General features: G+C 41.7%; 2 protein-coding genes across 4 annotated transcripts in view; one reads left to right on the top strand and one right to left on the bottom strand.

The window, feature by feature from the left end:
- Window positions 1–8,343, bottom strand: part of RASAL1 (RAS protein activator like 1) — a 57,012-nt gene extending 48,669 nt beyond the window's left edge. The window contains 1 exon segment of the mRNA XM_070763100.1: window positions 8,095–8,343. Within this exon segment, the coding sequence (XP_070619201.1) occupies window positions 8,095–8,159 (65 nt within the window). The 5' untranslated portion in view covers window positions 8,160–8,343.
- Window positions 8,344–18,450: 10,107 nt separating this feature from the next.
- CFAP73 (cilia and flagella associated protein 73) overlaps window positions 18,451–23,619 on the top strand; it is a 31,568-nt gene continuing 26,399 nt past the window's right edge. For 2 of the 3 annotated variants that reach the window (XM_070762977.1, XM_070762978.1), the window contains exons 1-2: window positions 18,465–18,619; window positions 22,775–22,880. In XM_070762977.1, coding sequence (XP_070619078.1) covers window positions 18,561–18,619; window positions 22,775–22,880 — 165 coding nt within the window. In that variant the 5' untranslated portion in view covers window positions 18,465–18,560. Of the gene's footprint in view, window positions 18,620–22,774; window positions 22,881–23,619 lie in introns of all 3 variants that reach the window. The other variant, XM_070762979.1, reaches the window with a different exon arrangement.

Raw genomic sequence — 23,619 nt, 5'->3', positions numbered from 1 at the left:
TAGGTAAGAAAGTGAGGACAAATAAATGGAAATATTTCTTCACCCAGAGGGTCATTGGTTTATGGAATTCCCTTCCAGAAGAGGTTGTGACAGCTGTCAGCCTGGATAGCACCAAGGTATCGGTGGTGATTGAAAGGGATGTCCAAGTGCTGCCTCTATGTTGGTTGAGGCAGGCAGGGTTCCCTTGGGACACATTTGTTGGGGGGTCATGGAAAAGGGAGGGTCTTGCCTTCTCTTTCTGCTCAAGATCCCCATGGACAATTGGTGGGCTACTGTGTGACACAAAATCCCGCACTCGATGGGCTTTGTCCTGATTCAGCATGGCTCTTCTTATGTTCTTATGTAACTTTGAGCTGGTCAGCATCGAACTCCAGGCTGTGGGCAGGGTCTGCCTATAATCCTGCATTCTAACCACCCAAGCTCTATATTCTTTATAGTCTTCGGAGACGGGTGACAAACAAGTCTAATAAATTATTATTATTATTATTATTATTATTATTATTATTATTATTATTATTATTATCATCATCATCATCATCATCATCATCATCATCATTATTTAGATCTATATAAATCTACCAAGATAAATATTTCTCTCTATATCAATCAAAGCTTCCTTTTGTAGGCCTGGTCTCCGCCGCATGAAATAAGTCCAAAAATTTTTTTGCAGAAGATTCCAAAGAAAAACATAGAAACATAGAAGACTGACGGCAGAAAAAGACCTCATGGTCCATCTAGTCTGCCCTTATACTATTTCCTGTATTTTATCTTAGGATGGATATATGTTTATCCCAGGCATGTTTAAATTCAGTTACTGTGGATTTACCAACCACGTCTGCTGGAAGTTTGTTCCAAGGATCTACTACTCTTTCAGTAAAATAATATTTTCTCATGTTGCCTTTGATCTTTCCCCCAACTAACTTCAGATTGTGTTCTTGTGTTCTTGTGTTCACTTTCCTATTAAAAACACTTCCCTCCTGAACCTTATTTAACCCTTTAACATATTTAAATGTTTCGATCCTGTCCCCCCCTTTTCCTTCTGTCCTCCAGACTAGACAGATGGAGTTCATGAAGTCTTTCCTGATACGTTTTATGCCTAAGACCTTCCACCATTCTTGTAGCCCGTCTTTGGACCCGTTCAATTTTGTCAATATCTTTTTGTAGGTGAGGTCTCCAGAACTGAACACAGGATTCCAAATGGGGTCTCACCAGCGCTCTGTATAAGGGGATCACAATCTCCCTCTTCCTGCTTGTTATACCTCTAGCTATGCAGCCAAGCATCCTACTTGCTTTTCCTACCGCCCGACCACACTGCTCACTTCTCACTATGGGAAGGATGGTTTACTCAAGAGTCGCTTCCTCCCAACATCTGATTAAGGTTAACCCATATTGGCTGTGTTTGCAGAGAGGCCATAAAAAGACTAAGAAGTTATTGATAAAATCGAGCTGGTATTTGCTTAAAGCTTTGGGCTGTGTTATTCAGGATTAGGAGTGCGGGGTTCCTTGCAGTACAAAGTTGTGGATTGTTTAAAGCCGCCGGTGTGTTGAAATAATCTATACGGGATCAGAGAGACAGAATGAGTAATGAATGCAGGCTTGATAATACTTATTATTACTTATTGACATTGAGAACAGTTACTCAATGGAATGACTGGCCTTCCAGAAATTGTTGAGTGCTCCATCGGCGGACGCTAGGATTGAGGTTTCTCAACCTTGATAACGTTAAGAAGTGTGGACTTCAACTCCCAGAATTCCATGGCTGGCTGGGGCCCCTCTAGGAATCTCCTGGGAGGAAACAGGGTGGAAAAGGCAGGGAGAAGCCTCCGTGGGGCCTCTCTAGGAATCTCCTGGGAGGAAACAGGGTGGAAAAGGCATGGAGAAGCCTCTGTGGGGCCTCTCTAGGAATCTCCTGGGAGGAAACAGGGCGGAAAAGGCAGGGAGAAGCCTCTGTGGGGCCACTCTAGGAATCTCCTGGGAGGAAACAGGGCCAGAAAAGGCGGGGAGAAGCCTCCGTGATAACGTTAAGAAGTGTGGATTTCAACTGCCAGAATTCCATGGCTGGCTGGGGCCTCTCTAGGAATCTCCTGGGAGGAAAGAGGGCAGAAAAGATGGGGAGACGCCTCTGTGGGGCCTCTCTACGAATCTCCTGGTTGGAAACAGGGCCAGAAAAGGCGTGGAGAAGCCTCCGTGGGGCCTCTCTATGAATCTCCTGGGAGGAAACAGAGCCAGAAAAGGCATGGAGAAGCCTCCGTGGGGCCTCTCTAGGAATCTCCTGGGAGGAAACAGGGCCTCCCCCCATCCTGTGGTTTCCCCAATCGCACGCATTATTTGCTTTTACATTAATTCCTATGGGAAAAATTGCTTCTTCTTAGAAACTTTTCTACTTAAGAACCTGGTCACGGAACGAATTAAGTTCGTAAGTAGAGGTGCCACTGTATATAAATATAAATACAAATGTGTGTGTATGTGTGTGTGTATGTGTGGTTTATTTGCTTGAGTTAAACTCCACCCCTTGCAATTTGTTTGACACACTTTTGATGTTAACTTGCCGAGATAAGCAATTCTGGAGATCGTGGGGACATTTATTTTATTTATTTATTTATTTATTTATTCATTCATTCATTCATTCATTCATTCATTCATTCGTCCAATACACAGATACATAGGAAGAAAAATAGACATGTGATAATATAAAAGAGGGTGAAGGTGAACTTAGAGGAGAGGATATCTGAAAGGAAGAGAATAGATAAGATAGGTGAAAGAAAGGAAAGACGATTGGACAGGGGACGAAAGGCACACCAGTGCACTTATGTACGCCCCTTACTGGCCTCTTAGGAACCTGGAGAGGTCAATCATGGAGAGTCTAAGGGAGAAATGTTGGGGGTTAGGGGTTGACACAATTGAGTCCGGTAATGAGTTCCACGCTTCGATAACTCGATTGTTGAAATCATATTTTTTACAGTCAAGTTTGGCGCGGTTCGTATTAAGTTTGAATCTGTTGCGTGCTCTTGTGTTGTTGCGGTTGAAGCTGAAGTAGTCATTGACTGGTAGGACATTGCAGCATATGATCTTGTGGGCAATACTCAAATCGTGTTTTAGGCACCGTAGTTGGGATTAGTAGTGGGCTCTAAAACCCGTTGCTACAGGTTTGCGTGCACGCCGCAAAAGTAGCATCTCAGGCAGGAGGGCGGAGCCTCCTGCCGCTACCAGTTCATAGAACCAGGCCAAAATGGGAGCAACCCACTGCAGGTTGCGACCTTGTACACTGTCTCTCTGGGGCAGCTTTGTGGCCCTGAACCATGGCCACTAATAAACAGGAGCTTCAGAATTGGTATTTCGCAACAGGCTGGCTTCCTGTTTCAAACTTTTATGAGAATAATCCTTTCCAAAATGCCAGGCGTGAGAAACAGCCTGGGGGGCATGCGTTGAGAAAGAACCAGGAAAAAGCAACTATTTCCTGCAAACGACTATTTAACTCCTGTCTAGCTTCACCGTTAGGGGAATTGCTCAATTGTACTTTTTTTTAAAAAAAATTATTTATTCTTTGTCCAATATACAATACACATGGAAGAGAATAGACATTAAGTAATATATATAACGATAGAAAGTAAGAAAGAAGAGAAGTGGATGGGAGGGAGAGAATATATATGATATAAGAGATAAGGAGAGAATATATATGATATACGTATATATATATATATAATATTTGTATATATATATAGATAGGGAGAGAATATATATGATAAATGAGATAAAGGAAAGACAATTGGACAGGGGACAATAGGCACATCAGTGCACTTATATATGCCCCTTACTGGCCTCTTAGGAACCTGGAGAGGTCAATCATGGAGAGTCTAAGGGAGAAGTGTTGGGGGTTGGGAGTTGACACTATTGAGTCCGGTAATGAGTTCCACGCTTCGACAACTCAATTGTTAAAGTCATATTTTTTACAGTCAAGTTTGGAGCGGTTAATATTAAGTTTGAATCTGTTGTGTGATCTTGTGTTGTTGCGGTTGAAGCTGAAGTAGTCGTTGACCAAGTTTTAAACTTGGTTTAAAACCCTGATTGAACAAACCATGGCTTAATGAAACCCTAACCTTAATCCAGGGTCCTTTGGGTGCGTGTAAGGAGATTCAATTCCTAGCACTTCCTGCTAATCAGCACAAATAAATTGCATTTACTGCAGAGCTAAGTGAATTCCTTAGAATTGCCAGTGGTGCATAGAAACATAGAAGATTGACAGCACAAAAAGACCTCATGGTCCATCTAGTCTGCCCTTATACTATTTCCTGTATTTTATCTTAGGATGGATATATCTTTATACCAGGCATGTTTAAATTCAGTTCCTGTGGATTTACCAACCACGGCTGCTGGAAGTTTGTTCCAAGCGTCTACTCCTCTTTCAGTCAAATAATATTTTCTCACATTGCTTCTGATCTTTCCCCCAACTAACCTCAGATTGTGGCCCCTTGTTCTCGTGTTCACTTTCCTATTGAAAACACTTCCCTCCTGAACTATATTGAACCCTTTAACATATTTAAATGTTTCGATCTTGTCCCCCCTTTCCCTTCTGTCCTCCAGACTATACAAATTGATTTCATTAAGTCTTTCCTGATAGGTTTTAGGCTTGAGACCTTCCACCAACAAAACACACAGAGTTGTTGCTTCACAAACAAACCAGAATCTTCCATCTCAAACTGGGTGCCCAATTTGCATCGCGGGCTAGCTTGTCACAACAATAAACCAGGATTCAGCTACAACTTGCAAATGGGGTTAGTGGACACTGATGGTGGAATATTTTTTTTAAAAGGGGATTCCCGCCGCCAGCCACCCAAACTGCCAGTGGCAATCAGTTCCGTAGGCTCAAGTGGGGATTTTTTTTCTCTTGACATAATTTCCTTGAATGTTGACATTGTGAGTCAGGGACACAAAAAATCACTTTGAGAAGAAGCAGGGAGCCTTTGAAATCTTGGCATTGACCTGGCTTGGCAGGGCCTGGTGCTTCTCATCCTCTCTTTTCATGCTGTGTTTGCAATTAGTGGGTTGGGCATATTTCCCCAAAGCGATTGGGTTTGCTTCAGTAGCTAATCCCTATTCAATTATTTCAAATAGTACTTAACTGTAATGGCTTCCCCCCAATGCTGCTAGTTCTCGCTGACTTTTGCAACAGAGTCTGAATTGCAGGTAAGTGTGAATAGAACAACCTGCCCTTCTATATACAACTTCTATTAAAACTGTGTGAGCTTTTGCATTCTTCATTATAGAAACATAGAAGATTGACAGCAGAAAAAGACCTCCTGGTCCATCTAGTCTGCCCTTATACTATTTCCTGTATTTTATCTTAGGATGGATCTATGTTTATCCCAGGCATGTTTCAATTCAGTTACTGTGGATTTATCAACCATGCCTGCTGGAAGTTTGTTCCAAGCATCTACTACTCTTTCAGTAAAATAATATTTTCTTACATTGCTTCTGATCTTTCCTCCAACTAACCTCAGATTGTGCCCCCTTGTCCTTGTGTTCACTTCCCTATTAAAAACACTTCCCTCCTGAACCCTTAACATATTTAAATGTTTCACTCATGTCCCCCCCCCTTTCCCTTCTGTCCTCCAGACTATTCAGATTGAGTTCATGAAGTCTTTCCTGATAGGTTTTATGCTTAAGACCTTCCACCATTTTTGTAGCCCGTCTTTGGACCCGTTCAATTTTATCAATATCTTTTTGTAGGTGAGGTCTCCAGAACTGAACACAGCATTCCAAATGTGGTCTTCCAGACTCTATATAACTCCTATAAGCAGTACTCTTCAACATCTTCATCAATGACTTGGACGAGGGGAAGAGATGAGGAACCCATCAAATTTGCAGATGACACCAAACTGTCAGGAATAGCCAACTCTCCAGAAGATAGGCTCAAAATACAAAAGGATTTTGACAAACTTGGACATTGGGCGCTATCAAACAAAATGAAATTCAATGGTGAAAAAAGTAATTTAGGCAAGAAAAACAAAATGCACAGGTATATTACATGTGGTACCTTGCTCAACAGTAGTAACTGCGAGATGGATCTTGGAGTCCTAGTGGACAACCATCTAAATATGAGCCAGCCTTGTGCAGCAGTTGCCAAAAAAGCCAACACAGTTCTAGGCTGCATTAACAGAGGGATAGAATCAAGATCACGCCAAGTGTTGATACCACTTTATAAGGCCTTGGTAAGGCCACACTTGGAATAATGCATTCAGTTTTGGTTGCCACGATGCAAAAAGAATGTTGAGAATCTAGAAAGAGTGCAGAGAAGAGCGTCAAAGATTATTAGGCGACTGGAGGCTAAAACATATGATGAACAGTTGAAAAAGCTAGGCATGGCTAGTTTATTGAAAAGAAGGACCGGGGGGAGACATGATAGCAGCATTCCAATATCTCAGGGGTTGCCCCAAAGAAGAGGGAGTCAACCTATTCTCCAAAGCACCTGAGGGCAGGACAAGTAGCAATGGGTGTAAACTAACCAAGGAGAGAAGTAACTTAGAATTAAGGAGAAATTTCCTAAGAGTCAGAACAAATTAATCAGTGGAACAGCTTGCCTCCAGAAGTTGTGAATGCTCCAACACTGGAAATTTTTAAGATGTTGGACAATCATTTGTCTGAAGTGGCGTTTTAACTTTAAATGACCACTAAATGAACTATTATAAGTTGAGGATTACCTATAAGCCCTTGTCTTCAATTTTATAGGCCTCTTACACACATACCTCTGGAGTCCTCTATCCAGGGCTGGGTTTGTACAACCTGGTTACCAAATGAGTTTGTCGCCAGAGTGGCTTTTCAAGAAATTGTAAAGTAAGCAACTAGGTTGGGTTGGCCCAAGACACTAGTTCCCATAAAACAAACCCAGGTTTTCAAGCTAGCTAAGATTAACGTGGTGTGTGAATTCAATCACTGTGAATTCCTTTCCTTTCTGTTTTCTTCCTCTCCTCTCCTTTCCTTTCCTTTCCTTTCCTTCCTTCCTTCCTTCCTTGGTCTCCCAGAACCCTGTCCTAAGGCAAGTCCAATTTCTAACCTAGGTAAATGCCGTTCTCTAATTGTGGAAGAAAAGGGGGATGGGTTTATGCAGTCTCCAAGCAACTGTGCACGAGATGAAAGAACTTTTGAGGAGGGGGAGAACTTTGCACCCTCCTACCCCTGCACCCCCAGCCCCCCAAATATTCTTGGAATGGAGAGTCAATTTCTCTACTTGGAGATGGCCCACACTGTTTCCAGGCAAAGCTTATTCCCGCACCTGGAAACAGGCAGTCGTTTCAGAGAATTTTAAAGCTCGGAATGTGTGGTTTTTAAAAATAAAAAAAAACCAGGGTTAGATTCAAGATAGATCAAGGTCAGCTTTTCTCAAAATTACCGCTCTTGTTGCTGAAGGACAATCTTTGTTCATCTACAGTAGAATGCTGCAGGAGAAGAGATTGAAACCTAACCTTTTGTGTTGGCCAAGCCTCTTTTTCAGAACTGTAGAAAAAACAATTGCTTCCAACTTGCCTTCCATTGAGGACCGGTATACTGCACAAGTCAAAAAGAGGGCTGTGATGATATCTACTGACCCCTCGCATCCTGGACACAAACTGTTTCAACTCCTACCCTCTAAACGTCGCTACAGAGCCCTGCACACCAAGACAACTAGACACAAGAACAGTTTTTCTCCCCGAACGCCATCACTCTGCTAAAGAAATTATTCCTTCAACACTGTCAGACTTTTTACTAAATCTGCACTTCTATTTCTACTAGTTTTTCTCATCATTCCTATCACCCTTTTTCTCCCACTTAGGACTGTATGACTGTCACTTGTTGCTTGTATCCTAAGATTTTTATTAATGTCGATTGTTTCTTCACTGCTTATTTGACCCCTATGACAATCATTAAGTGTTGGACCACATGATTCTTGACCAATGTCTATTTTTCTTTTATGTACGCTGAGAGCATCTGCACCAAAGACAAATTCATTGTGTGTCCAATCACCCTTGGCCAATAAAGAATTCTATTCTATTCTATTCATTCTATTCTATTCAAAGGATGCGGATCGATCGGGGTGGTCCCCGGTACCGTCCAACTCACACGTCCTTGGCGGGCAGGTCCCGTCCCTCCACCACGCGGAAGTGCAGCGCCGTGCTCCTGGCCATCCCGGCGGCAGGTGAAGAGGGCGGGCGCCCGGTTGCAGATCCAGGCACCGAACCCGGGAAAAAGCCGGCCAAGCGAAGACGGGAGGCGCGCGGGGCGCTTTCCAGGGCCACCCCGAAGCGCCTTTGCAAGCCGGAACGTTTTGCAAAAACTCTCCCCCCTCCAAGGCGAGCGAGTAGAAGAACCAGTCCGTCCAGTTGGCTGGATTTTTAGCGCCTGCCAACTGGCGCTCGCTCGCTTTGCCCGCTTCCCGCCGGACGGGACCCGACGCGGCTGCAGGGCTACAGGTGGCCCCGGGGCGAGGCGGAGGGTTCGGCCGCTGGGGGAAGAACCGGGAGCCACCTGTTCGTTTGCAAGAGCTGGAAGAAGAAGGAGAAGGAGAAACCTGGCCAGCTCTATTGCAAGAACCCGCCCAGTCCTGCCTACCCCAGTCCAGCCTCCTCCTCCTCCTCTTCCTCCTCCTCCTCCTGCAAACCAATTTTGGCCACCGTACTACAAACCGACGAGGAAAATTCGCTTCTGTTCTGAATCCTGCATTCAGTTTTGGTGGCCACGATGTAAAAAAAAATTCTGAGAGTGTAGAAAGAGTGCAGAGAAGAGCGACAAAGAGGTCGAGGGTCTTGGAGGCTGAAACAGGAAGAACAGTGGCACGGAGGGAGGAAGGCAGGGAAGGAAAGAAGGAAAGATGGAAGGAAGGAAAGGAAGGAAAGAAAGGAAGGAAGGACTCTAGAAAGGGTGCAGAGAAGAGCGACAAAGAGGATGAGGGTCTTGGAGGCTGAAACATAGGAAGAACGGTGGCAGAGAGGGAAGGAGGCAGGCAAGGAAGGAAAGAAGGAAGGAAGGAAGGACTCTAGAAAGGGTGCAGAGAAGAGCGACAAAGAGGATGAGGGTCTTGGAGGCTGAAACATAGGAAGAGCGGTGGCAGAGAGGAAGGGAGGCAGGGAAGGAATGAAAGAAAGAAAGAAAAAGAAAGAAAGAAAGAAAGAAAGGACTCTAGAAAGAGTGCAGAGAAGAGCGACAAATAGGACGAGGGTCTTGGAGGCTGAAACATAGGAAGAGCAGTGGCAGAGAGGGAGGGAGGCAGGGAAGGAAGGAAGGAAAGAAAGAAAGGACTCTAGAAAGAGTGCAGAGAAGAGCGACAAATAGGACGAGGGTCTTGGAGGCTGAAACATAGGAAGAGCGGTGGCAGAGAGGGAGGGAGGCAGGGAAGGAAAGGAAAGAAAGAAAGAAAAAGAAAGAGAGGACACTAGAAAGAGTGCAGAGAAGAGCGACAAATAGGACGAGGGTCTTGGAGGCTGAAACATAGGAAGAGCGGTGGCAGAGAGGGAGGGAGGCAGGGAAGGAAGGAAGGAAAGAAAGAAAGAAAGAAAAAGAAAGAAAGAAAGAAAGAAAGAAAGAGAGGACACTAGAAAGAGTGCAGAGAAGAGCGACAAAGAGGACGAGGGTCTTGGAGGCTGAAACATAGGAAGAGCGGTGGCAGAGAGGGAGGGAGGCAGGGAAGGAAGGAAGGAAAGAAAGAAAGAAAGGATTCTAGAAAGAGTGCAGAGAAGAGCGACAAATAGGACAAGGGCCTTGGTGGCTGAAACATAGGAAGAGCAGTGGCAGAGAGGGAGGGAGGCAGGGAAGGAAGAAAGAAAGAAAGAAAGAAAAAGAAAGAAAGAAAGAAAGAAAGAGAGGACACTAGAAAGAGTGCAGAGAAGAGTAACAAAGATGATTAGGGAACTGGAGGCTGAAACATAGGAAGAATGGTTGCAAAAACTGGGTATGTCTAGTTTAATGAAAAGAAGGCCCAGCAGTGTTCCAGTATCTCAGGGGTTGCCACAAAGAAGGCAACCTCTTCAAAGCACCTGAGAGTAGAAGAAGAAGCAATGGGTGGAAACTAAACGATGGAGAGAAGCAACTTAGAACTAAGGAGGAATTTCCTGAGAGTGAGAACAATTGATCCATAGAACAGTTTGCCTCCAGAAGTTGTGAATGTTCCAACACTGAAAGTTTTTAAGAAGATGCTGGATAACCATCTGTTTGAAGTGGTGTAGGGTTTCCTGCCTAAGCAGGGAGTTGGACTAGAAGACCTCCAAGGTCCCTTCCAACTCTGTTCTCTTCTCTTCTCAACATAGAAGATTGAAACATACTGTACAAATGCTGCCATTGGAATCCTCCAGAGTTCAGGGAGATTCAGCAGAATACTGGGCCACCACAAGGGGGCAGCAAAGCACATTTCTTTCTACTTCTGCTGCCACCTAGAGGTCGCCTTGGACTGCTATATATCTGGACTGCTATACAGTACAGTATACTGTATCTGGACCGCTATGGATCTGCAAAATACCGGGCCACCACGAGGGGGCAGCAAAGTGCATTTCCGTCTACTTCTGCCGCCACCTAGAGGTCACCTTGGACTGCTGTATCTGGACTGCTATATATCTGATCTTGGCAGGACGCTTTGGGCCTAAGAAAGCCACGTCCTAAATCTCCGGATCGGTGTTTGATCTTAACAGGGATCGCCTGCTAATCCCGACACCTTCCTGGATCCTTGAGTCGTTGGCAGTAACCTTTTTACCAGTTTCAGCTCAACAATCTGGCTGCAGTTAGCCATGCTTCAGTAAACACCCAGGACACGAGAAAGCACCCTCAGGCTAATAATGTTCCCTAGCAACTGGAATTCCGAGTTAGCCTGCCTCTTCCACTCCCGGCAGATAAATTCACCTTCCTCAAAACTCTGGGCTCAGGTGATCAGTGAATTAGGGAGAGCTACTGCACACTAAGTCAGCAAAGGTCCTGGGATGCCCTCCCCAGGGTGGCTGTGGCAAAATGTCAGCTTTCTTTCTTTCTTTCTTTCTTTCTTTCTTTCTTTCTTTCTTCCTTTCCTTCTTTCTTATTTTATTATTTTTCTTCTTTCTTTCTTTCTTTCTTTCTTTCCTTCCTTCTTTCTTATTTTCTTATTTTTCTTATTTTTCTTTCTTTTTTCTCTTTCTTTCTTTCTTTCTTTCCTTTTTCTTTTTTTCTATTTCTCTTCTCTCTCTCTTCTCTTTGTTCTTTCCTTCTTTCCTTCATTCCTTTCTTCTCTCTTTTTTCTTCTTTCTTTTTCCTTTATTTCTATATCTCTTCTCCTCTTTTTCTAGTATTTATTTCTTTTTTCTTTTTCTCCTTTCTTCATCCATCCATCCTTTATTCTTTCATTCTTTTGTTCCTTCTCTCTCTTTCTTTTTTAATTTCTTTCTCTCTTCTCTTTTCTTTTATTTATTTCTTTCTTCTTTTTCTCCTTTCTTTCTTCCTTCATTCCTCCATCCATTTTTCTTTCTTTCTTTCCTTCTTTCTTTCTTATTTTCTTATTTTTCTTTTTTCTTTTTTCTTTTTCTTTCTTTCTTTCCTTTTTCTTTCTTTTTTCTATTTCTCCTCTCTCTCTCTTCTCTTTGTTCCCTCCTTTGTTCCTTCCTTCTCTCTCTTTTTCTTCTTTCGTTTTCCTTTACTTCTATATCTCTTCTCCTCTTTTTCTAGTATTTATTTCTTTTTTCTTTCTTTTTTCTTTTTCTCCTTTCTTTCTTCATCCATCCATCCTTTATTCTTTCATTCTTTCATTCCTTCTCTCTCTTTTTTTAATTTCTTTCTCTCTTCTCTTTTCTTTTCTTTCTTTCTTTCTTCTTTTTTTCCTTTCTTCCTTCCTCCATTCCTCCATCCATTTTTCTTTCTTTCTTTCCTTCCTTCCTTCTGTAATCATTTATTTATCTATCTATCTATCTATCTATCCATCCATCCATCCATCCATCCATCCATCCATCCTCCTCCTCATGGTGTGTTTTAAGGTATTCAAAAGGGCCAAAGGTATTGCAAGCATTTAAAAACACCCCCCCGAAAAATAAATCCTGCGTTTGGATTGCAACCTTTTGACAGGGCAGGAAATGTCCTTAGGACAACACAAACTCCTTTCTGTGGGAGAAGGGAGAGAAACAAGCCAACGGGATGGCTCAGGACACAGGCTTGAATTTGTTGCAAACCCGACCATTGGCTGAGGGAGACATGGGGGGGCGGGGGGGGCTCTTTATTCTAAATTAAATGCCGCGGTCTGATTGGCTCAGGGACTCAGAAGTTAGGCAGAGTTTCTGCTTGGACCCCCTTGGTTTTCAATAATATGTGTGTGCGTGGGAGAGAGAGAGTGAGAGATGGAGAGAGAAAGAACCAAAGAGAGAGAGAGAAGCAGAGACACAGCGAATTTATTTTTTATTTATTTTATTTATTTATTTAGTCCAATACACAATGAGAGTTTTAGTGGGTATATATCTATATACACATAGTAAAATATATGATGAAGGTTATAGAGGAGATACTCATAGTAAAATATATCTAAGAAATAATAGAAAAGAAGGTTAGGAATAGAACATATCAATGAAAGAATAGAAGAAGAGATATAGGAATAGAAGAAAGGTATAGGAGATATAGGAGAGCAATAGGACAGGGGACGGAAGGCACTGTAGTGCACTTGTACTCGCCCCTTACTGACCTCTTAGGAATCTGGATAGGCCAACCGTAGATAATCTAAGGGTAAAGTGTTGGGGGTTTGGGGATGACACTATGGAGTCCGGTAATGAGTTCCACGCTTCGACAACTCGGTTACTGAAGTCATATTTTTTACAGTCAAGTTTGGAGCGGTTAATATTAAGTTTAAATCTGTTGTGTGCTCTTGTGTTGTTGTGGTTGAAGCTGAAGTAGTCGCCGACAGGCAGGACGTTGCAGCATATGATCTTGTGGGCAATACTTAGATCTTGTTTATTGAATGAAAGAGACAGAGAAAGAGAAAGAGGGAGAGGGAGGGGGGAAGAACAAAAGAAAGAGGCAGACAGAAAGAGAGAGAGAGAAGAAAACAGAGACACATTGAAAAAATGAAAGAGATAAAGAAAGAGAAAGAGAGAGAGAGAGATGGAAAGAACAAAAGAAAGACAATCAGACAGAAACAGAGAGAGGGGGGAGGGAGAGAAAGAGAAAAAGAGAAAAAAACATGCAGAGAAAGTTAGAAAGAGAAGAAAGAAAATGAAAAGAGAGAAGGAGAGAGAGAAAGAAAGAGAGAGAGGGAGGGAGGGAGGGAGGAAGAGAAAGAAAGAAGGAAAGAAGGAAGGAAGGAAGGAAAGAAAGAAAGAAAGAAAGAAAGAAAGAAAAAGAAAGAGGCCACATTCACCCAACAGTAGAGTTGTGCATTACCTTTATACCTTTATCACGTACCACACCTCGGATTTGTAAAAGATTCAGGCTTTATTCACACAACGTGTTTAACTAGGTCAGGTTAAGGTTTTAAAATATTCACTCTTCCTCCCCAATTGTAACAAGATGTCGAGGTGTTGCACTTTGGAAAAAGTGCAAAGAACAGCAACTAAGTCCCCTGGGTGACTTCTACTCCAACACCTTCTTCAAGGCAGAACTGATACCATTCTGGACAAAACGCCTGTCCAGTCTCTTCTTAAAAACGTCCAGTGTTGGAGCATTCACAACCTCTGGAGGCGAGCTGTTCCACTGATTCATTGTTTCAACTGTCAGTAAATTTCTCTTTGATTGTAGGTTACTTCTCTCCTTGGTTAGTTTCCACCCATTGCTTCTTCTCCTTACTTCTAGGTTGGTTCTCTCCTTGTTAAGCTTCTATCCACTACTTATGGTCTTTGTCAAGGGTCCAGGTAGCATCCAAGCTAAATCAGAGTCCGAGTCCAAGTTACTCCCCAAAGTTCCAATTTATTGCCGGAGCCATCCTGGCTACCACACTGGGAAACCCAGATCTGAGTTCCCCACCCAGTTGAAAGTTCACCTCCCTTGTCCCCCACCCACCAAACATCTCACGTTGCCCATTCATATTGTGCCAGCGTGGCTAGTCCTCCTTCCGCTTCCGCCCAGGTGGGTGGGCATAGGATGGCCTTGAACTACTCAAAAGAAAGAATGCTTGGTGACTGCATCTGCTCTTTCATGAAAATCCCCTCCTCTCAAGTTCCCATCAACATCAAGCCTTCTATAGATAGCGTGGGAAGCCATTGGTTTATCACCAATTTCATGGCAGTCTTGCTTTGAAGAATAAGTCAAGGAGGTTGGGCTAGAAGACCTCCAATGTCCCTTCCAACTCTGTTGTTCTGTTTATTCTATTCTATTCCACTTTAATTCAATTCTATTCTATTCTCTGTTCTGTTCTGTTCTACTCTATTCTATTCCACTTTAATTCTATTCTCTGTTCTGTTCTGTTCTACTTCATTCTATTCCACTTTAATTCTATTCTGTTCTACTCTATTCTATTCTACTCTATTCTATTCCACTTTAATTCTATTCTCTGTTCTGTTCTGTTCTACTTCATTCTATTCCACTTTAATTCTATTCTGTTCTATTCTATTCTGTTCTACTCTATTCTATTCTACTCTATTCTATTCCACTTTAATTCTATTCTCTGTTCTGTTCTGCTCCATTCTATTCCACTTTAATTCTATTCTCTGTTCTGTTCTACTCTACTCCATTCTATTCCACGTTAATTCTATTCTGTTCTACTCTATTCTATTCTACTCTATTCTATTCCACTTTAATTCTATTCTCTGTTCTGTTCTACTCTACTCCATTCTATTCCACTTTAATTCTATTCCCTGTTCTGTTCTATTCTATTCTACTCTATTCTATTCCACTTTAATTCTATTCTCTGTTCTGTTCTACTCTACTCCATTCTATTCCACTTTAATTCTATTCCCTGTTCTGTTCTATTCTATTCTACTCTATTCTATTCCACTTTAATTCTATTCTGTTCTATTCTGTTCTGCTCTAATCCATTCTATTCCACTTTAATTCTATTCTCTGTTCTGTTCTGCTCTATTCTATCCTATCCTATCTTACCCCACCCTACCCTACCCTACCCTATTCTTCTCTATTCCACTTTAATTTTGTTCTATTGTGTCCTATTGTGTTCTGTTCTGTTCTACTCTACACTACACTACTCGTCTCTTCTCTACTCTACTTTACTCTACTCTACTCTACTTACTCTACTCTATTCCACTTTAATTCTATTCTATTCTGTTCTATTCTATTCACAAAATTACACACATACCCAGATCTATTATGCACTCATATGATTCTACCCCTTTGTTGATGCAGCCTAGAACTGCATTGGCTTCTTGGGCAGCTGCAGCACACCGCTGGCTCAAATTTAAGCGATTGTCCCATATCCCTCTCAGAGTTACGGCTATTGAGCGAGGGATGCTGAATTATGGAAGGTCCCCCCCGCCCCCGGTTCTCCATATTACAATGAAATCCTTTTACGTGCAATTTGACTGAGAAGAGAAATATCAGTGATCAGGTTGCTGGGAAGGTCAATTGCGCCTCTCTTCTCGAGTTTGGCACTTGCCTCACCGCGATTAAAAATGCCTCAAAGAGGACAAACACAAAATAAATATTGGCTAGGGAGGGAAAGTCGAGGGGGGGTGACGGGACAACCCAGGGTGTCTGGAATGTCCTTTCTTCCTTCTTGCAAAACATCACAGGGCTGGATGTTAAAAGCTCAGACGGACGTGTTTTATTTTATTTTTAAAAAATATTTTTATTAATTTTTTAAAATGTGGGATAAGACAAAACAAACAACGTTTAACATAAAAAGGAGCTACAATTGCTCCGCTCAGTATAGTAGTCTTCTTCATACAGAAAAAAAACCCCTAATTCTAGTTTAGATCAATACAGAAAAGTAAACTTATCAATGAAATGAAATATCTCTATATAATCTATACCAGTGTTTCCCAACCTCGGCAACTTGAAGACATTAAACATAGAAACATAAAAGACCGACGGCAGAAAAAAACCTCATGGTCCATCTAGTCTGCCCTTATACTATTTCCTGTATTTTATCTTACAATGGATATATGTTTATCCCAGGCATGTTTAAATTCAGTTACGTCTGCTGGAAGTTTGTTCCAAGGATCTACTACTCTTTCAGTAAAATAATATTTTCTCATGTTGCCTTTGATCTTTCCCCCAACTAACTTCAGATTGTGTCCCCTTGTTCTTGTGTCCACTTTCCTATTAAAAACACTTCCCTCCTGGTCCTTATTTAACCCTTTAATATATTTAAATGTTTCGATCATGTCCCCCCTTTTCCTTCTGTCCTCCAGACTATACAGATTGAGTTCATGAAGTCTTTCCTGATAAGATTTATGCTTAAGACCTTCCACCATTCTTGTAGCCCGTCTTTGGACCCGTTCAATTTTGTCAATATCTTTTTGTAGGTGAGGTCTCCAGAACTGAACACAGTATTCCAAATGTGGTCTCACCAGCATTCTATATAGCGGGATCATAATCTCCCTCTTCCTGCTTGTTATATTTCTAGCTATGCAGCCAAGTATCCTACTTGCTTTCCCTACCGCCTTACTGCGAATGCTGGCTGGGGAATTCTGGGAGTTGAAGTCCAGATATCTTCATGTTGCCAAGGTTGGGAAACACTGATCTATACTGACATAAAAATCTTAACTTTTCAATACTTTCCAACAATTATATAATTGTAGTTAAAATTCAATTTGAAGAAATGAACTTATCTATCAAGTATCGCTATGTAATATATTCAATCTAATAGATTTAACTGTTTCAATACTTTAATATCTTTAAGAATCTTTTTGTGTGTTCCACAAAAGGAAATTACAAATAAGGAAATTAGGAAGGCCCCAGAATTTTTTCTATTAGGTATTACGGATATTAGATATAAAAAAGAAATATATTATTTAATAATTCATATATTAGTAGCAGCAAGGATCGCACAAAAATGGAAAGAAAAGGAAATTCCAAAAGACGAAGAGGTTTTTAGGAAGATTATGGAATGTGCAGAATTAGATATGATGACGAGATGGCTAAATAACCAAGTTGAAACAGAATTTTATAAGACGGACGTATTACGGCCCCTTCTTTCACAGCTCCATCTTGTCACCTAAGAACGGACAAGCTCATAACTGTGCAATATTTGGGCAGAGTCGAAAGAAAAATAGGGACGCGATGGACTACAAAAACGGTGGAAAGTCTTAAGCATAAAACTGATCAGGAAAGACTTCATGAACTCAATCTGTACAGTCTGGAGGACAGAAGGAAAAGGGGGGACGCGATCGAAACATTTAATAATAATAATAATTAATAATAATTTCTTGGATTTTTATGCCGCCCCTCTCCGTAGACTCGGGGCGGCTAACAACAATAATAAAAACAACATGTACAATCCAATAATAAAAATTTAAATATGTGAAAGGGTTACATAAGGCTAGGGAGGGAAGTGTTTTTAATGGGAAAGTGAACACAAGACCAAGGGGACACTATCTGAGGTTAATTGGGGGAAAGATCAGAAACAACATGAGAAAATATTATTTGACCAAAAGAGTCATAAATGCTTGGAACAAACTTCCAGCAGACATGATTGGTCAATCCACAGTCACTGAATTTAAACGTGCTGGGGATAAACATAAGATAAAATACAGGAAATAGTACGGGTCCAAAGACGGGCTACAAAAATGTGGGCAAGACCAGAGGCCACGTGAGAAAATATTATTTGACTGAAAGAGTAGTAGATGCTTGGAACAAACTTCCAGCAGACGTGGTTGGTCAATCCACAGTCACTGAATTTAAACGTGCCTGGGATAAACATAGATCCATCCTAAGATAAAATACAGGAAATAGTATAACGGCAGACTAGATGGACCATGAGGTCTTTTTCTGCTGTCAATCTTCTATGAAGTTCGTAAGTAGAGGTACCTCTATAAGTGCACCAGTGTGCCTTCTGTCCCCTGTCCAATCTCCTTATATCATTTATCTTTTCTTCCTTTCAAATATGTTCACCTATACTTTTATATCTTTTCTTCTATTCTTTTCTTTACTTATATTATTACCTATCTTTCTCTTCAATGTGTATTATGTATTGGAATAAATAAATAAATAAATAAATAAATAAATAAATAAATAAATAAATAAATAAATAAATAAATAAATAAATAAATAAATAAATAAATAAATAAATAAATAAATAAATAAATAAATCCCTATCCTCAATTCCCCCCCCCTTTTTTTCTTTTCTACACCTGATATTATTGTTATATTGTTACACCATGCACTACGGTTTATTCCCACCCCCCTGCTTTTCCCCCTTTTAATGTAAATACCTAATAAAGATTATTTTTTATAAAATAAATATCGAAATAAAATATAAAGATAATTAACAAACCCTTCCAACTCAAGTTGCAGGAGGGGGGGGGGCGTTTGTTCAGCCTGTGTTTGGAGGCGTCGCCCCGGCAACGGAACGTTGTGCTGGCCGTTTCCCTGGCAACCGCCCCGGAAACTCCTGGGACCGCTCTTTGCTTTGCAAGCTGTCGCTTCGCTGGCCCCTTTTGAGGTTGCTCCGGGGCGGCAGGTGTGTTGGGGAGAAAGGGGAAGCGATGGCTTCGGATTTGGAAGACAGGGTCCGGGCCGCAATCCGGGACAAGTTGCTGACCATGTAAGGCCAGGGAAAGGGGCGGTGGATGGGTGGGGAGAGTTTCTGCAAGTTTTACCACTTTGCAAAAAGGAGTGGATTTGTTTTTTTTAATTAACCAGTGGAACGGCTTGCCTCCAAAAAGTTGGTGGCCAGGATCAGTGATGGGCTACCAAAACCTTTACTACCACGCTGTGGGCATGGCTTATGCATTTTGTTTCAACATATTTCAGTACAAATTGGGTGCTCTTGGGTGAAGTTCCAAATTCTGCTACCGGTACTGCGTTTCTGACGGTACCAGTAGTAGCCCATCACTGGCCAGGATGTAAAAAGGATGTTGAGGCTTTAGAAACAGTGCAGAGAAGAGCAACAAAGATAATTAGGGGATTGGAGGCTAAAACATATGAAGAACGGTTGCAGGAACTGGGCCTGGCTAGTTTAATAAAAAGAAGGACCAGTGGAGACATGATAGCAGTGTTCCAATATCTCAGGGGTTGCCACAAAGAAGAAGGAGTCAAGCTATTCTCCAAAGCACCTGAAGATAGAACAAGAAGCAATGGGTGGAAACTAAACAAAGGAGAGAAGCAACTTAGAGCTAAGGAAAAATTTCCTGACAATTAATCAGTGGAACGGCTTGCCTCCAAAAGTTGGTGGCCATGATATGAAAAGGATGTGTTTCTGAGTACAGAGAAGAGCAACAAAGAGGATTAGGGGACTGGAGGCTAAAACATATGAAGAACGGTTGCAGAAACTGGGTATGTCTACTTTAATGAAAAGAAGGACCAGGGGAGACATGATAGCAATGTTCCAATATCTCAGGGGTTGCCACAAAGGAGTCAACCTATTCTCCAAAGCACCTGAGGTTAGAAAAAGAAGCAATGGGTGGAAACCAAACAAGGAGAGAAGCCAACAATTAATCAGTTGAAGTTGTGAATGCTGCAACAGTGGAAGTTTTAAAGAAGACGTTAACCATTTGTTTTATATAACCACTAGTGTAGGGTTTCCTGCCTAATCAGGGGGTTGGACTAGAAGACCTCCAAGGTCCCTTCCAACCCTATTATTCTATCCTTTGATCTAAAAGCCTTTGCAAAAATCAATCAATCAACCAATCAATCAATCATTCCAGGTAGTCCTCAACTTGTGACAATTGAGCCCAAAATTAATGTCGATAAGTGAGAAGTGAGTTTTGCTCCCATCTCGCAACCTTTCTTGTCACTTTGGCAAAGCAAAACATGGCAGTTGTTGTTGTGGTTAGCTCTGGCCCAGCTCCTGCCCCAAGGACTGTGGATGTGGGGGAGACATCCATATGCTGCAGGCCTGTTTTGCCTCCGGTGGAATCTGCTGATGAAGGCTCCTCTGACCAAGAAGACATGAGTGACAGGGAGGAGGAGAGTGTGGCAGACAGCTCAGAAGGAGATCAATTATCTAGCTCCTCCTTGGATTCAGAACAAGAGTTAATGATACAGCCATGCATGAGGAGAGCGATACATAGGCAGCAACAACTGAGAGATTATTATCAAAGAAAATGAGGCCACCTGTGGTTGGGTGGGGCTGTGGTAATTAGTGAGGCTGCTATAAAGAGCAGCCTGTGGGTTTGGCCATTGTGGAGGATTATCTGATCGTTGTGTTTCGTGACTGCTTTACTGACTTTGACCTTTTGTGTGCTGCTTTTTCCCCGCTTTGAAGCTAAACCAGAGCAAAGTGTGTTTCACTTTGTGAAAGAAGGAGGACTGTGAATTGCCTCACAGCTGCAAGCTAAGTATCACAGAACTGATAAGGGACTTGTACAAATTACCAGTTTGTTTGGAGACGAGTGCTCTTTGCTATACCAAAAGAGGGCTTAGGTTAAGTGAATTTTCATTATAAAGAACATTGTTTTGAATTTTCAAACGTGTGTGTGTCTGAAATTTGTACCTGTGAATTTTTGGGAGGATTCTACCAGACAGCCCGACAGAATAGTTGTTAAATTAGCAAGACAGTTAAGCAAATCTGGCTTCCCAGTTGACTTTGCTCATGAGAAGGTTTGTAAAAGTGAACCATTTGACCCCTGAGATGCTGCAAACCATATACATGAATCAGTTGCCAAGCGTCTGAATTTTGATCGCTTGACCAAAGTGAGGATGTTGCAAGGGTGCAAAAAAACCCAGTCGTAAGTCATTGTTTTCAATGCCGTTGTCACTTCAAACAATCACTATAAATTAGTGGTTGTCATTCAAAGACTACCTGCAAATTTCTTGGCCATCTCTTTCATACTTGCTTTGCCTTCTTGTTTTTCACTGGGTTTCTTGAATTGTGATCTTCTCTGCTTAAATAACACTGGTCAACAGAAAAAAAATCATCAGCAAAAGTAACATGTCTGAGTATTGCATTGGCAGTTCTGTGTTAGCAAAAACTTCAGAAGAGAAGGATTTAGGGGTAGTGATTTCTGACAGTCTCAAAATGGGTGAGCAGTGTGGTCGGGCGGTAGGGAAAGCAAGTAGGATGCTTGGCTGCATAGCTAGAGGTATAACAAGCAGGAAGAGGGAGATTGTGATCCCCTTATATAGAGTGCTGGTGAGACCACATTTGAAATACTGCGTTCAGTTCTGGAGACCTCACCTACAAAAAGATATTGACAAAATTGAACGGGTCCAAAGACGGGCTACAAGAATGGTGGAAGGTCTTAAGCATAAATCTTATCAGGAAAGACTTAATGAACTCAATCTGTAGAGTCTGGAGGACAGAAGGAAAAGGGGGGACATGATTGAAACATTTAAATATGTTAAAGGGTTAAATAAGGTTCAGGAGGGAAGTGTTTTTAATAGGAAAGTGAACACAAGAACAAGGGGACACAATCTGAAGTTAGTTGGGGGAAAGATCAAAAGCAACATGAGAAAATATTATTTTACTGAAAGAGTAGTAGATCCTTGGAACAAACTTCCAGCAGACGTGGTTGGTAAATCCACAGTAACTGAATTTAAACATGCCTGGGATAAACATATATCCATTGTAAGATAAAATACAGGAAATAGTATAAGGGCAGACTAGATGGACCATGAGGTCTTTTTTTGCCGTCAGTCTTCTATGTTTCTATGTTTTTTTAAATGGAGTTTAAGGTGCTGATTCCAAAAATATGCTTAGTTTCACTCTAGCACGTAAAGTGTCTGAAATAAAAGCATTTTTTATTAGGTTACTTCTACATTTTCAATGTATGTGGTGATTACTGTTTTCTTAATGTCGCCAGTCCTATACCTTAGAATAATGATGCAGCTCCATGGAAATTATACCTGCTGCATAAAAAATATATACATTTTTGAAACCAGAACAAAAAACCAATGCAGAAAAGTACAAGGTCAGCTGCGATGATTACACAAAAAATTTTTTTTTGTACACCTGTGTACAGTAATCCCTCGCTACTTCGTGGTTCATCTTTTTCGGATTCGCTACTTCAAGGGTTTTCAAAGGGGGCTTAAATCCATTGAAAATTTTAAATCCTTTCAAAATTCATAAAATTCTTCTACAGTACTACTGTAGTCTATGAAAGAAACTGGTAGGGTATCCCATGTAGTTCCAGCTGAGAAACATTTTAGAAGGACTGTTTAATGCAAAGGGTGGGTTTTAAAAGTCCAAATACTTGTTAAATACATTAAAAAACTATCGTTCCTCTACTTTATGGAAATTTGTTTTTTACGGGTGGTTTTGGAACGCATCCCCCACGAAAAACGAGGGATCACTGTAATCTCTGGGACCGCCTTCTGCTGCACGAATCCCAGCAACCAGTTAGGTCCCACAGAGTGGATCTTCTCCGGGTCCCGTCAACTAAACAATGCCGCTTGGCGGGACCCAAGGGAAGAGCCTTTTCTGTGGCGGCCCCGGCCCTCTGGAACCAACTCCCCCCAGAGATTAGAATTGCCCCCACCCTCCTTGCCTTTCGTAAGCTACTTAAAACCCACCTCTGCCATCAGGCATGGGGAATTGAGATCCTCTTTCCCCCTAGGCCTTTACAATTCTATGCATGGTATGTATGTATGTCTGTTTGGTTTTTATTATAATGGGTTTTTAATTGTTTTTATTATTGGATTATTATTATATGCTGTCTTATTATTGCTGTTAGCCGCCCCGAGTCTCCGGAGAGGGGCGGCATACAAATCCAATCAATCAATCAATCAATCATCTGAGTCTTGGATTGGTCCTTTCCAGGAAAATCCCCGAGAAGGAAAATGATTTTTTGCCCTCGTCTTGCTGCCTCTTAGAGAAGCAAAGGGAGCTGTCAGAAGTGGAGAAGACGTTCACAGCCACCAAAGAGGTAAATCCAAATGACCAGTTCTCATCTTGCCTTTTGGTGCTTTGGAAAATACGACGTTCGCCCAGAAAGTAATGCACCACATTTTTTTTCTTCAACAATTATTGAACACAATGAATCTTACCCACTAGAAAGAAGGATGTTTCTTCTACACTCGCTATTTTTCCACGTAATATGCATCCCATTCTATGGCCTTCCTCCAGCAAGACACTGGAGGACTTGGGGGAAAGATAATAATAATAATAATAATTAATAATAATAATAATAATTTATTGGACTTGTATGCTGCCCCTCTCCGAAGACTCGGGGCGGCTCACAACAATAATAAAACAATATAGCAGTAAAACAAATCCAATATTAAAAAACATATATAAAACCCCAGCAATTAAAACCATACAGCAGATACATACCAAACATAAAATATAAAAGCCTGGGGAGGATGTCTTAGTTCCCCCATGCCTGGCGATATAGGTGGGTCTTAAGTAATTTGCGAAAACAAGGAGGGTGGGGGCTGTTCTAATCTCTGGGGGGAGTTGATTCCAGAGGGCCAGGGCCGCCACAGAGAAGGCTCTTCCCCTGGGGCCCACCAAACGACATTGTTTGGTTGACGGAACCCGGAGAAGGCCAACTCTGTGGGACCTTATCGGCCGCTGGGATTCGTGCGGTAGAAGGCGGTTCCGGAGGTATTCTGGTCCACTGCCATGTAGGGCTTTAAAGGTCATTACCAACACTTCAAAAGCAA

This window comes from Erythrolamprus reginae, chromosome 10 (assembly GCF_031021105.1).
Source record: "Erythrolamprus reginae isolate rEryReg1 chromosome 10, rEryReg1.hap1, whole genome shotgun sequence".
Lineage (NCBI taxonomy): Eukaryota > Metazoa > Chordata > Lepidosauria > Squamata > Dipsadidae > Erythrolamprus > Erythrolamprus reginae.
Note: the sequence above shows the minus strand (reverse complement) of the source record. Positions and strands in the feature narration are given on the sequence as shown.